Source organism: Myotis davidii, unplaced genomic scaffold (assembly GCF_000327345.1).
Source record: "Myotis davidii unplaced genomic scaffold, ASM32734v1 scaffold399, whole genome shotgun sequence".
Taxonomy (NCBI): Eukaryota; Metazoa; Chordata; class Mammalia; order Chiroptera; family Vespertilionidae; genus Myotis; species Myotis davidii.
In genome coordinates, this window is record NW_006292094.1 from 72,542 (window position 1) to 87,337 (window position 14,796).

Below are 14,796 nucleotides of genomic sequence, written 5' to 3' on the forward strand. Positions count from 1 at the left end.
GGGGCAGGGGTGAGCCTGAGAGAACACCTTGAAGAAATTGGCTCTTCATGGTGACTCTTTCCTTCCAGGCCTCTGGGTGACCATGAAGATGCTCGTGGGGGACATCATTCAGATCCGCAAGGACTACCCCCACCTGGTGGACAGGACCACCGTGGTGGCCAGGAAGCTGGGCTTCCCCGAGATCATCATGCCAGGTTTGGCCTTTCCCCATGGGGTGGGGGGTGGGGGTCTGGCTGGTTGAATCCTTTCTTTTTACAAAATCAACTCCTTCCTTTTCCACTGCTTTTTTCTAAATTTTCCCAAAGGCCACCACTGAAAACAATTTTTGTATCTATAGAAATCTACACATTCACTTACTAAACACAAAAACATAAATATACACATGCACTTTCTCCCCACAAGTGGGGCTGTCCTTTATATGCTTTATACACCATTACTTCATATTCTTTATATATAAAGTTACTTGCTTCACTGCTTAACTATTTAGCATGGACATCTTTTCTATTTTACTACATATAGAATAAGTCCATTCTTTGGGGGAGAATATTCATTCCCTTAAAATTTTAAACTATTTTTTTTATTACCAAAGGACTTCATGCCTGTTGTAAAATGTTCAGATAGCTTAAAAAGGTATAAAGTGAAACATTAAAAGCTCCCTCAAATCTTTGTCTCCAGAAGTAACCATTACTATGAACATTTTCCCAATGTGTCTGTCATAAAACGAAGATAACTGAGGTTACATGAGATTCTTTGGAAAGTTTCCTTTTTGTCCTAAACCTTGTGTCCACGACTGTTCTCACTGACTTCCTCTCTTCCTTCCACAGCCACTGGGGCCTGTATTGTCATTCCTTCATGCTTGCTTTACCTGAGACCTCAGTTTCTTTTGACTCCCTTTCAATTCTTCTTGCCCCCATCCCCGAAGACCCTTTGCTCCTCATCCCTGACTCTGGGTTCCTTGGGCACATGAGCAATGTTCCGCTTCCACAGAGTAAAAGATCAGTGAGTGTCCACGGTAGCTATTAATGGGCCTGGATCAGTTCAATTGGAGTTTTCCTTTGCCTTCCCAGAAGGTGTCACTAGAGGATGAAAATTAAATGATTTCAATGGAGAGAAATACATGGCCAGTTTTGACCATCCTACACCCCCCCCCCCCCCCCCCAAACACTTTGCAACTGATTTCCTAGTGTTCCTCCATCCCCTTGTTACCTATTGCTCCCGCCTCCCCGATGAGGTAAAATGCCTTTCCAAGCAGTTCTGATTTTAATTTCATTAATGGACATGAAGGCGGGGCACTTCCGCTCACTCCCCTGTTCTCCTCCTCTCTAATCAGCAGCCCTCCAGCTGTATAGACTCCAACTCTTGTCTCTCTCTCTCCCTCTGCCTCAGGGGATGTCAGAAACGACATCTACATCACTCTCCTACAAGGCGACTTTGACAAGTACAACAAGACCACACAGAGGAACATGGAAGTGATCATGTGTGTGTGCGCGGAGGATGGCAAAACGTTGTCTGTAAGGACCCCTGCTGTTGCTCTGGGTGACAAGGCCCCCCTTGGGGGCCTCTGCTAGTAAAGATTTGCATTTCCCACCCCTGATTCTGCTCTCTAAATGCCAGCTGCCTTCGGGATGGTGTTGAGTAATGTGACCTACATCTTAGAGCTCGGTTAGCACAGTAGCCCATAATAAGACCTGGTGTTGTTATTTCTTCACACCAAAGCAGCTCTTCAATGCCTGTTCCTCTCCTTTCATGACTGCTAGTTCTTTCTTTTTCTTTTTGCTTGGCCTCACTCCATAGGTTAGCCTTTGCAGTTAAAATGTTGTTCTCATTGAAACATGAGCTGGTTTATTCAGGCAAAATTCATGGCAAAAAAAAAAAAAAAAAGATCAATACAGAGCCTTAGGCTGGTGGAGACTCAGGATGCGCTCAACGCAGACAACCCAACACTTGCTCTAAATTCCCAGCGCTCAGCCAGATTCTGGTGGAAAGCCTCATTAGTAAATTGGTCTCCAGAGGGCTGGCCGAGTATATGCAAGAATGCAAAGCACGTTGCTATAAATATTTAGACAGCATATGTCCTCTACAATATTTGTCATGTGTGTTTACATCTATTTACTTACATTTCCTCTAAGGTTGTCAGCAGCTGTGACCGGTGTGTGGGAGGGTCTTGCGTCTCAATTTCTCCTTTCAGAACACTTAAGCTGAAAATAAAATTGCTCTCAGCAGAAGTGGCAGCATGGGCAAATGCTCCTCTCAGGCCGCAGTAGGTGATCAGATAGCACAGTGGGATGTGGTGCGAGTGTTGATAAGTCATCTGCTCTTGCCTGGGGCCTGAGCTCAGGCAGATCTTGCCTTCCTCTACCTAAGAGTAACTAGCATTACAGAGCCATTGCAATGTGCCAGGTACCCGGTAAGCATGATGCATTGCCGTCATTACCCCATCTTTACAGAGCGGGAAACTAAACAGCTCTCCCAAGGTCATGAGGTGAGTATGAGGCAGAGGGGGGTTTTGATTCCAGGTTTCTGGCCCTCCTAAACACTTCACTGTGACATCTATACATATAAAAAATTACCCAAGTTATTTCTCATTTTAACATGAGGCTAGTAACTAATTCTACCAAAATCTATTTTAACTTTGAGGAAATCCCCACAATTGCATTTTTGTTCATAAAGACTGGCTCTGTTAATTAATATTTAATTGAGTAAAATACAGGCATTTAACTCATTTTATTTTTTTGGATTCTGAAACTTTGCTGAAAAATAAAATAAGTGAGAGACATGTTGCCGAAAGGAACATAAAGGAAGAGTGGAGGGTTTTTATCTGAAAGGGAATTTGCATTTCCCTGAACGTACAGACCACTGCTTTGAAGTTATTTTTACCCAGATACCTGTTGGGGAACTTTTTAACCTCGGCTTCAGTTTTTAAACCATTCATACCCTTGCCGCCAATGCTGCCAAATGACAAATTAGAAGAAGCAGTTAACAGAAAAGCAGGTATCTTACCTTGTTTCTGAGCTATTCTTGCTTCTATCTCTGCTACCTTTTCAAGTCATACCCCACCAGGCGGCATAGATGCATTTCTCACAGATGAATACGGGAGCACGCATGCTGGGGCTGAGGTGGAGAGGCAGCTGTGGGTCGTGGTGATAATTTGCAGTTTCATCTACCAGGGAAGTTATGGGGGAGTTCAGTTGACTGACTATTGAAAATTGCTATGGAAGCCTGTGGGAGGCTCGCCTTTCTCTCTTTGCAGAAATAAATATGACTGCCTAATGAAGTGCCAGGCGGCTCACTCAAACACTCCTGTCTGACACTGGTGGGCTCCTGTGGGAACGGGTCCCTTTAGGGATACCGACTTCTCCTCCTGCTCCAGGGGCACCAGGCACTTGGCAGAGCAGGGCAAGAGGACAGTGGGGTATATTGGTCATTGGCTCACTTTGGGGTCTCAACGACCTTGCTCAGAAAGGGCCATAGCAGAGAAGCTAATGAGGTGAGCTCTGGACTCAAAACATTCGGGGTTCAGATCCAAGCCTCTCCTATCAGCTGTGTGATCTTGGGCAGGTTTATTTGTCTATAAAAGAGGAATAATAATCCTTTTTGTCAGATTTCGGGTTAAACAAAATGGTAGGTGTAAGGCACCTGGTATGCAGTACTCAGTAGCAGAATGGAAAACATTAAGAGAAGGCAGACCTACTACAGGGTGAAGCCCTGGGCATGAATCCAGTGGGTTCAAGTGGGCAATCCAATGTGGATGCCTGAAGCAAGTCTAAGGAGAATCAAAAAAAGGCTCAGAGGCCAGGTTGAGACACCTCTGCCCTTCTGACCAGCTTAATGTGGGAGGTAGGGCGTGGGGGGCAGTGTGGTGTCGTGGTTAAGACTATGCCTTCTGGGGCCAGGTAGCCAGGCTCAAAGCCCATCTCAGCTCAGAGTAGCAGGATGACCCTGAACAAGTTACATGATCCCTCTGTACCTAAGATTCTCTGCCTGCAAATGAGGCCAGCAGTGGCACCTTATTCTTGTGACTATCAAGTGAGGGAATCTACATAATAGGTGTTCATTACCGCTGGCCATCTTTCCTGGAAAGGTAGAGCGGTCTCCAGGCTTGACTCCACCTGGTGGATGCTCATAGGCATCTCCCCCGGGAGGTGGCTTCGTAGGTGTGGCACACTTTCTGGCGAGTTCCCATCCATGGTGACATTTGTTCCTCAGGTGATTCCTGCAAGGTAAAACAGGGCCTGTGTTATGAGCCTGAGGTCCCTTCTGCTGAAGTGTGCCTGCCAAGGCCAACTCGGCCTTAAAGCCTCCAGCTTCCTGATTCCTGCTCAGATGTGCTCAGCTGACAGAGTCAGCAGAGCCTCCTGACTGTTAACTGGGGTCCCGGGGGTAGGCAACGGGGAAAATTATTGAACAGGCTTACTCGAGACATATAGAAATCTATATTTTCCCTAAAACTGGGCTCAGTCCCGATCACGATGCTTTCTAGACACGTTTGACAATGTCCAATTTATCTCTGAAGGGTTGAGGGTCTTAGGCCTTTCTCAGAATAATACTGAGACTTTTCTCCAGCCTTAGGCAATCAAAATTTTTCATCATCTGAGGCACTGGCTGGGTAGCTCAGCTGTTTAGAATGTTGGCTGCGGGTTAGATCCCGGTCAGGACACATACAAGAATCAACCAATGAATGTATAAGTAAGTAGTACAACAAAGCAATCTCTCTCTCTCTTCCTCTCTGTCTAAAAAAAAAATCAATACATAAAATTTTAAAAAATGGTTTTTTTTTTCATCATCAGGACAGTTTTGTGGGATTCCGTTGCCTGCCATACAACAATTCTACTTTCACCAGAGATAGATGTGTATCTTTAGATTTTATGAGCTAGATGGAATTCACTGGAGCTACAGAAACTCTAAGCCCATAAATGTCACCAAATATAAATCTTGGGTGGCTGGAAAGCATCTAGGTTGTTCTAGAAGGAACACTGGACAAAGAGTAGAGGATCTGAGATGTAGTCCAGCTCTGCTACTTGTGGGCAAGTGGCTTAACCTCTCAGGGCCTCAGTTTATTCAGTTGTGAAATGGGGATAATGATGGTAATCATCAGAGGTGGTTATGAAGATGAAAATAAGTGAGGTCAGGTGTGGAAAGGACTTAGCACAATGCTAGACAAAATGCACCCTTTGAAGGGTTAGAAAAAGCTTGGAAGCATGTTTTTAGTTTATTGCCCCGATAATTTCTGACAGGCTTCCTCCCTGTGAGAAGTAGAAGAAATGTGTGTCTTTATTTCCAGTTCTCTGGTTCTCCTTGTGATTTATTTATTCATTCATTCATTCATTCATTCATTCATTCATTATTTATTTATTGTTAATCCTCACCTGAGGATATTTTCCCACTGATTTTCGAGAGAGTGGAAGGGAAGGGAAGAGACACACAGAGAGAAACATCGATGTGACAGAGACACATTGATTGGTTGCCTTCAGCATTTGCCCTGAGCAAGGCCTGGGATCGAGCCTGCAAGCAAGGTATGTGCCCTTGATCAGAACTGAACCCAGGATCCTTCTGTCCTCGGGCTGACACTCTATCCATGGAGCCAAACCTACTAGGCTCTTGTTTTTGTTTTTAGAGATCAGTTTTGAAAGGACACTATATCCTTACTTTGAAATAGACTCAGTTTGGCTGCAAGTACGACTCGTCAATATTAAACTGAGCTCCTCCTTTCCCTGTGGCTCGGAAGTAAAGTGGGCGCTCTGCCACAAGAGGAGTGGGATTCTCCTTCCCACAGGTGAACTTGTTCACCAGGGGTCCCAGGGCCCACATGCGGCCAGCTGGGTCATTCAGTCCTAGGAGGCGGGCTTGGTGCCAAGGATCTATTGGAGAATCTGGTAGAATCTGGTGAGAGGCCTGGACTCTCTGACGATACAAATGCCCAGAGGTACACGGTTTTGCAATTTGGGGGTTTGGAGCTGCAAACCCAATCCTCACATCCCTGAGTCTCTATAGACTCAAGGTTAGAATCTGCTGCTCTTGTATAAGAACCCCACTTAGGCCCCTTTTGGGTGATCCTGGCTCAGATCTGTTTGGTGGCTAAATAACTAGAATGAACAGAGAGAGAGAGAATCAGGGGTTGGTATACTGCATAAAGAGGTAATTCCTGTTGCCCTTGTTGGTTTGGCTCAGGTTTTATTCTGGTTAAGGGCACGTACCTCGGTTGCAGGTTCGGTCCCGAGCCGCGGTTGGGCATGTGCAGGAGGAAACTAGTTGATGTTCTCTCTCACATCTATGTTTCTCTCTCTCCCCCTCCTCCCTCCCTTCTACTTTCTCTCTAAAGATCAATGATATCCTTGAGTGAGAATTAAAAAAAAAAAAAGGATAGGTAATCCCTGTTACTTGGAGGGTGACTTTATGGCAAGGAATAAATAGCCTACACAGGTATGCTTGCTCTGCCCTCACTCTGTTCAGAACATCCTTGGGCATTTCTGCTCAGAGCCTAGGAATTTTTCTTCAAGATCCTTCCTGAGTCCTCAGCTGGAACTCAAATGCCTCTTCTCTGTGCAAATACATGTGTCTGTCATCACATTGCATTGCTTAGTGATATGTCCGCCCATCTAATGATTCCTCCATTGAACAGAACCCTCATGTCAGCTTTAATATCTTATTCCCATAACCCAGAGCTCAGGAGGGGCCTGGTACCTGGAAGATGCTTCCTAACCATGGGCTGCCTCAGACCCCTATGCCTCTGTCTGTCTGAAGCCTGAGCTCCTCTCTCCCCCTTCCCAGCTCCCGTAGGCACTTTGGTGTGATAGCATCAGAAATCCATCAGCACAGCGACTGCCTGACTGATGGGAGCCTGTTTGTAAACTTTGTACACAGTCAGACTCAGGAAACAAATAGGATTAATCAGGCTGGCAGCGAGCAGGGACTTTGGGAGCGGTCACCATTTGCAGTAGGGCCTCTGCGTCCGCCCTGGCGCGCTCCTACGGTCTCCAGAATGCAAGTAATAGGATTTCTGCAGTTAAGCAGCTGTCACCCTCGGGCCTGGGGACAAGCATATACATCTGTAATGTAGAAGGCCATGTGGGTACCTGGTAGGAGGGCTGGGAGAAGCAGAGTTTTCCCAGGTCCTAAGGCCAGCCTCGGCCTTGGGACCAAAATTACCCAAGCCCAGAAAAGGGCAGCTCTGTAGAATTCTCTCTCTGTTTTCCCCCTCTTCGGTCAGAATGCAATCTGCGTGGGAGCAGGGGACAAGCCTATGAGTGAATATCGGTCCGTAGTGTACTATCAAGTCAAACAGCCGCGGTGGATGGAAACAGTCAAGGTAATAATAATACATTATAATAATAGTAGCAAATACGTATCTGGGGCTCAGAGGCACCTCCCTGGGATCTGGAGCAATACCCCACAGGTGTCCGTGGTGCACCGGGCTGTGGAAATGGCGGGCCCGTGGGTGAGCACTCTGGTTCTCTTGCTCTCTCTCCACTGGCTGAGGGCCTGGCCACCGTGCAGTTGTCAGATGGTCCTCTCGTGGGTGGTACCCAGCCCACCAAGCTGTGTCGTGACATCAGCAGTAAGGAGTGACAGAGCTTGTGAGGCTACACAAGGCCACTTAACACCTGAACGATAACCTGCTGGGAGGGACCTGAGGGAAGTGGCATTAATCACAGATACTCACATTCCTAGATTGTCACAGTAAGCAGAAGGGAAAGCCAGGCACTGGAGGAAGAGTTGGGAATCCATTCAGAGAACAGGGAAGCCTGGTCCCAGCTTCAAATAGCTCTGCCTGTAACGAGCAGCAGGTTTGACTTCCCCTGTGCTCTGAACCCAAGCTCAGACGTTCACATGACTCAAGTTTCAGAGGTAGCTACGCAGACCCTGAGGTCCTTGCCTGGTCACCTGTATTTCTGTTCCCCTCAGTGGGTCTCCCTGTACTCACTTTCTTAAAAATGATGACCTGCCCAGCTTTGGGGTCACAAGCTATTGAACCATGGCGGGGGGTGTCCTCTTCTCTGTGTTCTCTTGCACCCCAGTTATACCTCCTTGTTGGTCCTTGTAAACTTTATGCACAGTCAGACACCCCCCTGGTTCAATAGCTTTGTGACCCCAAAGCTGGGCAGGTCTTCTGGTATAACTAGGCGCCGCACCATGGGGGCCACAGGCTCTTTGAATTGCAGGGACTTACACGAGCACAGCTAGGGTCTCACGTGATTGTAGCTTATAGTAACCACTCAGCGTGCAGGAGAGAATGGAGTGGATTGCAGCTGCCCATGAGGCCCCCAGGTCTTGTGTTCTGTCTGAAACACCCAAATGGGGACCTCTGCAGGCGCCATGTTCATTTGCTGGAGCAGAAAGCACCCCAAAGTATGCATCTGTTTGGGTTTTAATAGTCTTCTATACAATGTAAACGTGCCCCTTTTTAAACACCAAAGTGGTTTCTCACAGCTCGCTGAGCTTCTCTGCCGAGGCCTGAATTGCACATTACAGAGAGAGCTGTAGGCTTTGTGGGAGATTTACTCAAATGTTATTGGATTCCAGCATTTTTATTAATTTTCATAAATGGGGGTCCTCAAGCATACCCCCTAACGACTATTGCTAATTTGCTAAGCCCTGCTGCCATTGCCCGGACTCCAGTGGTGAGCCAGGAAAGTGTGTGGTGTGCAGTTTGCAGCACATCAAACCCTGGGCTGAAGTTATGTGACTTTTATATCAATTTGGGGAGATTCATTTCCCCTCACTATAATTTACAGATCTCTTTTCATTGGCTGGGATTGCAATTTGCCAAATGGATTACATTTGGTACTTTATTTTCTCTTCATAGCTAGTCCTTATGTAATTTATTTACAGTTCATCAGGCTTGATGGGTGGGTGGTCATAAATCAACATGCAGGGCTCTCCAGTAAATGGCCAGGCTGCCCTTTGGGGAGTGGGGGAGTGGGGAGGGCCGTGTAATGCATGGTCTCCTGAGCTCTGGTTTCTGCCTGTGGAGGTGGCTGTCCCCATCGAAGACATGCAGAGGATCCATCTGCGATTCATGTTTCGACATCGGTCATCCCTGGAATGTGAGTACCAACCAAGTGGCGTCTGGGGCGAGAGGAGGGAGATAGCCGGGTGGCCCATGTGTCCTCCTCTTTCCTGACCTCACAATGCCACTTCCAGCTAAAGACAAAGGAGAAAAGAACTTCGCCATGTCCTACGTGAAGTTGATGAAGGAAGATGGGACCACGCTGCAGGACGGATACCATGAATTGGCTGTCCTAAAGGTACAGTGAGTTGGAACCAACTCTGCAGTGAGGGGGCTGCAGGAAGCAAAGGGGACAAGGTGGGATGGATTCGTGGTTAACCACAGGGACCCCAGGACCACACACACCACGGCTTACCAGCTGTGTGGCCTTGTACAGAAGCTAACTTCTCTGGGCCTCTGTTTCCTCATCCATGAGCCCTCAGTGAATAATTGTGAGGTGTACATGAAACAGTTTATAGAAATATGACAATGGTGGGTACATGGAATACTCAATATATGCAAAATGTGGGCTCTGAAAGGACCTGTGGGATATGTAGACATTGGACAGATGCCTCCCTGGAGCTAATGGGGGAATAGTAGGATTTGGGGTCCCGATCCCGCTGCTGACCAAATCTGAACTCATCTCACATGTCTCCCTGAGTCTCAGTTTCCTTTTCTTCAGTGGTGATGGTGATATTTGTGACGAGCCCATGAGATGACCCTTGTGAAAGGGCCGTGTGTAAAGGGTACAGATGTCAGCCATCGTTGTTTTTGCATCGCAAGACTTAGGCTGTTTTGGAGAAGTGGGAGGCATTGCCTTGATTGTATTGCATGCTTCCCTGCGACCCCTGTGACAGCTGGTGCCTCTGCTAGCTCCTGGCTGTAGGCAACGTTGTGGCTGCGAAACAGCAAGGCCAGGAGGTGGGCATAGGCATCAGACCCTTGCGCTTGGCTTTCTCAATGTTGGAGGCTGACTTTGCTCTTTTGTCTGAGGTCCGCATGGCAAATACAGCTTCATCAAGGCTTTATGACATGATCCTCTTCTCTGAGTCTCTCTGACTTTTCCAAAAACCACCCCACTCCTTCTGTGGAGCCTCTGCTTTGTCATCTGGGACATATCAAGTTAGCTCTTGGCATAAAAGCCATTCTTTCTCAACAGATTGCAGACTCACTGGGGGTAGAGTCCCAATTGCGGTCAGTTTTAAAATTACTCACCTTGCTTAAACCTCGGTCTCCTCACCTGTAAAATGAGGATAATATAATGAGGGTAATTGCAATCGACAGTTACAATTGTTGCGAAGCTTAAATGAAATGGACTAAGACACATAAAGTACTCAGAGTGACATTTAGTTCAGAATAAGGCTCCGTGAATTCTAATGCTCGTTGTGCTCCCATCTACTCTTTCATTTCACATGCCAAGGGCTCGTGCACGTATCACTTTGGGTGTGCTCTGTGCATTACTGCCATTTAGTCTGCTTGAAATGTCTAGGAAGCAGGTAACATGATGAATCCTTAGGTTCATCGTGAGAAATGTGACACAGAGAGACCAAGGGATGTGTCCAACAGGACATAGACCTGTGAGTGGTAGGACAGGGCCTAGATCTCCGGACTTTCAGACTCTAGGGCCTTTGCTAATATCAACTTCTTCAGGCTGATTCCTTATCTTGCCGGGCACATGTGTATTAAGATCTCAAAAAAATTAGGATGAATGCAAATGTCCTATCTGGGAAATTTTCTATTTCCTTTTGACCTTAATGAAGTCCACAGAGCCTCTAACTGGCTGATCAACCCCTTTTCCATGAATGTAACGTGGGTTCCTGCCTGTTTGTGGAGAAGCTGCTCTGCCTTAGCAGGTGCTCATTACTTCTCCGATGGCTTCCCCATGATTTCTGACCCTCCCCACCTTACAATGTGTGATGTGGCCACTTCAAGCTCAGTACGTTGGGTGTCTACATTCTTGGCTCGGGGAAGTAAACAAGGTGCTGTTTCCAGGGGGACAGCAAGAAGATGGAGGATGCCAGCGCCTACCTGACTCTGCCTTCATATCGGCACCACATGGAAAACAAGGGGGCCACTCTGAGTCGAAGCTCCAGCAGTGTTGGGGGGCTCTCCGTCAGCTCCCGGGATGGGTTTTCCATTTCCACCCTAGTGTGCTCCACAAAGCTCACCCAGAACGGTAGGTGTGTGTGTGTGTGAGTGCGGGTGCGTGCGTGCATGTGCGTGTGCGCATGCATATAAGTGTGCCTGTGTGTGTGCATGCACTTGTGCATGTGTGTGCATGCCTGTGCGTGTGTGCCTGCATATGTGCATGTGTGTGCCTGTGCCTGCACCATGCATGTGTATGTGTGCACAAACCCAGCGATGATAACTGTACCTGTCTGCACTCTGTCCTAGTGGGCTTGCTGGGTTTGCTAAAGTGGCGAATGAAGCCTCAACTACTGCAGGAGAATTTAGAGAAATTGAAGATTGTGGATGGAGAGGAGGTGGTGAAGGTCGGTATTCATCCACTAGTAACAGAGCTGGGAATTGCGAGTGGCTTTGGAGGACGGGGGGAGGAAAGTGTTGAAGGGGATGGGATAGCTTTTTCCCGTTATTGGGACATCTGGGGATGATTTGGTCCAAGGACACTGAATGTGAAGTTGCAGAAAAGTATCTCTGTGCTCAGTTTATGGAAAATGATCAGTATGGGTGTAGATCCCAGCTCACCTGCTTGCCAACTCCATGTGATAATAGTATGAATAGGACATACTTCTCAGGGTTGTTGTGAGCATTCAAGGTGATGATATTTAAAAATTAGCACAGTCTCTCACACAGAGTACCCAATAACTGAACGAAAACACATGACATACACAAAGTTCATTAAAAGGTAACTATTAATTTTGTTGTCATAAAGTACTATAGCAGTATGATCTCTTAGTGCTACCTACACATTATTGTCAGAAATAACACAGTACTGTTGGTTTCCACAGCTTGGAGGGCATTATGCTTTAAACATGAGAATGGGAAGGACATCAGGGCTCACATTTTAAGTGAAACAAGCAGAAAAAATGCAAATGCCAGCTGTATTGTTGTGTCCACCGGGTGGTGGAGAATACAGCCTCTGAAGTTCAGGTCTAATTAAAGCCACCCTCCTCTCTGGCACCATGACTTGGAGCGAGTGTTTCCTGGAAGTCCCAGTGAGGGTAATCTTGTTTCCACGAGGAACGTGGTGCAGCTAGAAGCTCCGAGATTCAGCATCTTTATACAGTCGCTCTGTGTTTTGAGGACTCTAGGAAATACTGACCCACCCCTTAGAAGGGAGGGGTAACACATTTTAGTTAATTTCCCATACATGCAGAAAAATGGTTGAATGTCCAGATCACTTCTTTAAATGGTTGGTATTGACCTGCCTACCTGGTTCACCAAAGGCAGAGAGGTTCCCCAAACAGCCTTTCATAGGGTCTGTCACTTTTGAGCAGCTTAAAGAAGACATCTGGGAGTGAATTCCACTGTCTCCTTTTTGCATTATTTTTTTAAAGTTTTTTTAATTGAAGTATAATGTATAAACAATAAAATATGTACAGAGCACTTATTCTAAAAGTACAATTCAATGTATAGGGTGGGGCAAACGTAAGTTGTGAGTATGCAAAACACACAGTTTATTCTTGTATTATTATTTATTAATTAGTGTATTATCTTCTATACAAACAACTGTAAACCTACTTTTGCCATTCCATGCATTATTATACATGTACATACCCATGTACCCACTACCTAGATGAAGATACAGAACATTTTAGCATTGTGGTAGGTTCCCTCATACCCTTCTCAGTCAATACCCACTTGGGGATAACCACTAAGCTGACTACCATCACCATTGATGGGCTTTTGTCTGTTCTTGAATTTCATAAAAATAGAGTAATACAGAATGTACATGTTTGTGTCTGACTTATCTCACTGCACACAATGCTCAGGAGAAGTAGTTGGCTCTTTTTTTTTTATCACTGTGGGTTTATTTATTTCTGCAGTGTGAAAATGCCACCCTTTATTCATCCACCGTGCTTCTGTTGGTGGACAGGTGGGGTGCTCCGAGTCCTGGTTCATGTGAACTTGGGACCCCTTGATCATGGCGCATGGTGGATGTGTGCTCTCGGTCTCTGTGGTCTACACTGAGAAGTGGGTTTCTGAGTCACCTGCACTCTTTCTTAATGCACCCTTCATTATTTTGTCCAGTTTCTCCAAGATACTCTGGATGCCCTCTTCAACATCATGATGGAGCATTCTCAGAGTAATGAGTATGACATCCTCGTCTTTGATGCTTTGGTAAGAGAGGGGATGGGTTTGTGGCATAGACATCAATGTGTGTCTCACTGAGAGAACCCTGAGAACATACAGCTCTTGTGGCCCTTTTCATGACTCTTTTGGAGGAATTGTCACATTAGGCAACCGGACCAACGAATGAGCTGCTGTTTCCTTTCATTAGTTTGGAGTGGATACTTGGGCAGAATGCGTGAAGGGGAATCTTCAATGTTGATGTCAGAGTGGCTCTGGGTGAAAGTACAGGAAGCTGGATACCATGAGTAACCGAGTTGGCTTCCCATGAATGCCAGGAGCTGTCTCTGGTCAGGTTGTGAAGGACCCACAGTGTATCTTAACTATCCTTTCCCTTCTTTTTCTTCATAGTCTCCAACTCACCAGAGTTGCTACGCTCTCTCTTTCTACCCAGAACCTTTCATGGGGTATGCCATCCAGATCTTTCTCCTTTCCCTCTTTCCAAACGGTCTCTTCCTTCTCTTGCTGTCCTAATTCACATTCCTCAGTGTCATGTCAAAATAAACATAAGAAACATTTGAACTAGGGGATATCAGTGACCAGCAGAGTGTTAATGTGTTAATCCCTTATGTCAGTGACATTTATGTTTATGAAGAGGTTGCTTGGAGACAACTGTGACTTAGAGCTTCCTAAGAGGGCCTGGAAAGCTAGCTTGAAGGAAAGATGTTCTCTGACAAAAAGATCCTTTGTTCAACCACTTAGGGAAGTGCTGAACATTGCATGGCCCTCTCGGAGAGTCATGATGCACATAGATATATTAAAGACTCTGGTGAGTCCTGCAATAAAGAAGGCAGTCTAAGGATGGCAACCTGAGACTTCCCAAACTTATCTCACCAAGAAACCTTTGTATCCTATAATGCTCTGTAGCACACTGCATGAAACACTTTTTAGGAGAGATACACCTTAATGAAAAGGACTAAAGATATATTAGTGAGCTAATTCTTGGGTAAAAATTTTTGCTAGGGGTTCAGTTATGCCATGTGACTATGGCTTCCTGCCCTAGGTCTGTCCTGAAAACACTGATTCTTTGTCTTTGCCTTAGATCTACATAATTGGACTCATTGCTGACCGGAAATTCCAGCATTTCAACACCGTTCTGGAGGCTTACATTCAACAGCATTTCAGTGCTACCTTGGCTTACAAGTAAGTGACTGTGTGCCTCCTGCTTGCCCTGCCAGGATGCCTAGGGCACAAGGAACTTGAGTATTTTCCTTTTATCACTAGTCTGTGTGAGTTCTCCCTTTTTTGAGAAAATCCAATTTGTGCCTCGGTTATTTGGATTAAATAAAAATATGCAAACCCATTGGTTGAGGTGAATACAGTGGCAGAAGTATATGGAAGTCTTCCTTTCTTTCCTTCCTTCCTTCCTTCCTTCCTTCCTTCCTTCCTTCCTTCCTTCCTTCCTTCCTTCCTTCTTTCCTTCTTTCCTTCTTTCCCTCTATGTTGTTGTATGCCAGGGGCTGGGCTTTCTATGCGTTTTCATTTAATTCTCACAATAG

The 14,796-nt window shown here is 46.1% G+C and overlaps 1 protein-coding gene across 2 annotated transcripts in view; it reads left to right on the top strand.

The window, feature by feature from the left end:
• The window catches only part of DOCK2 (dedicator of cytokinesis 2), a 365,121-nt gene that overhangs the window by 52,385 nt on the left and 297,940 nt on the right, over positions 1-14,796 (top strand). For both annotated transcript variants that reach the window (XM_015565082.1, XM_006765379.2), the window contains exons 13-21: positions 69-194; positions 1,387-1,511; positions 7,208-7,306; positions 8,972-9,044; positions 9,142-9,245; positions 10,979-11,162; positions 11,381-11,478; positions 13,199-13,288; positions 14,340-14,440. In XM_015565082.1, the coding sequence (XP_015420568.1) occupies positions 69-194; positions 1,387-1,511; positions 7,208-7,306; positions 8,972-9,044; positions 9,142-9,245; positions 10,979-11,162; positions 11,381-11,478; positions 13,199-13,288; positions 14,340-14,440 (1,000 nt within the window). The remainder of the gene's footprint in view (positions 1-68; positions 195-1,386; positions 1,512-7,207; positions 7,307-8,971; positions 9,045-9,141; positions 9,246-10,978; positions 11,163-11,380; positions 11,479-13,198; positions 13,289-14,339; positions 14,441-14,796) is intronic.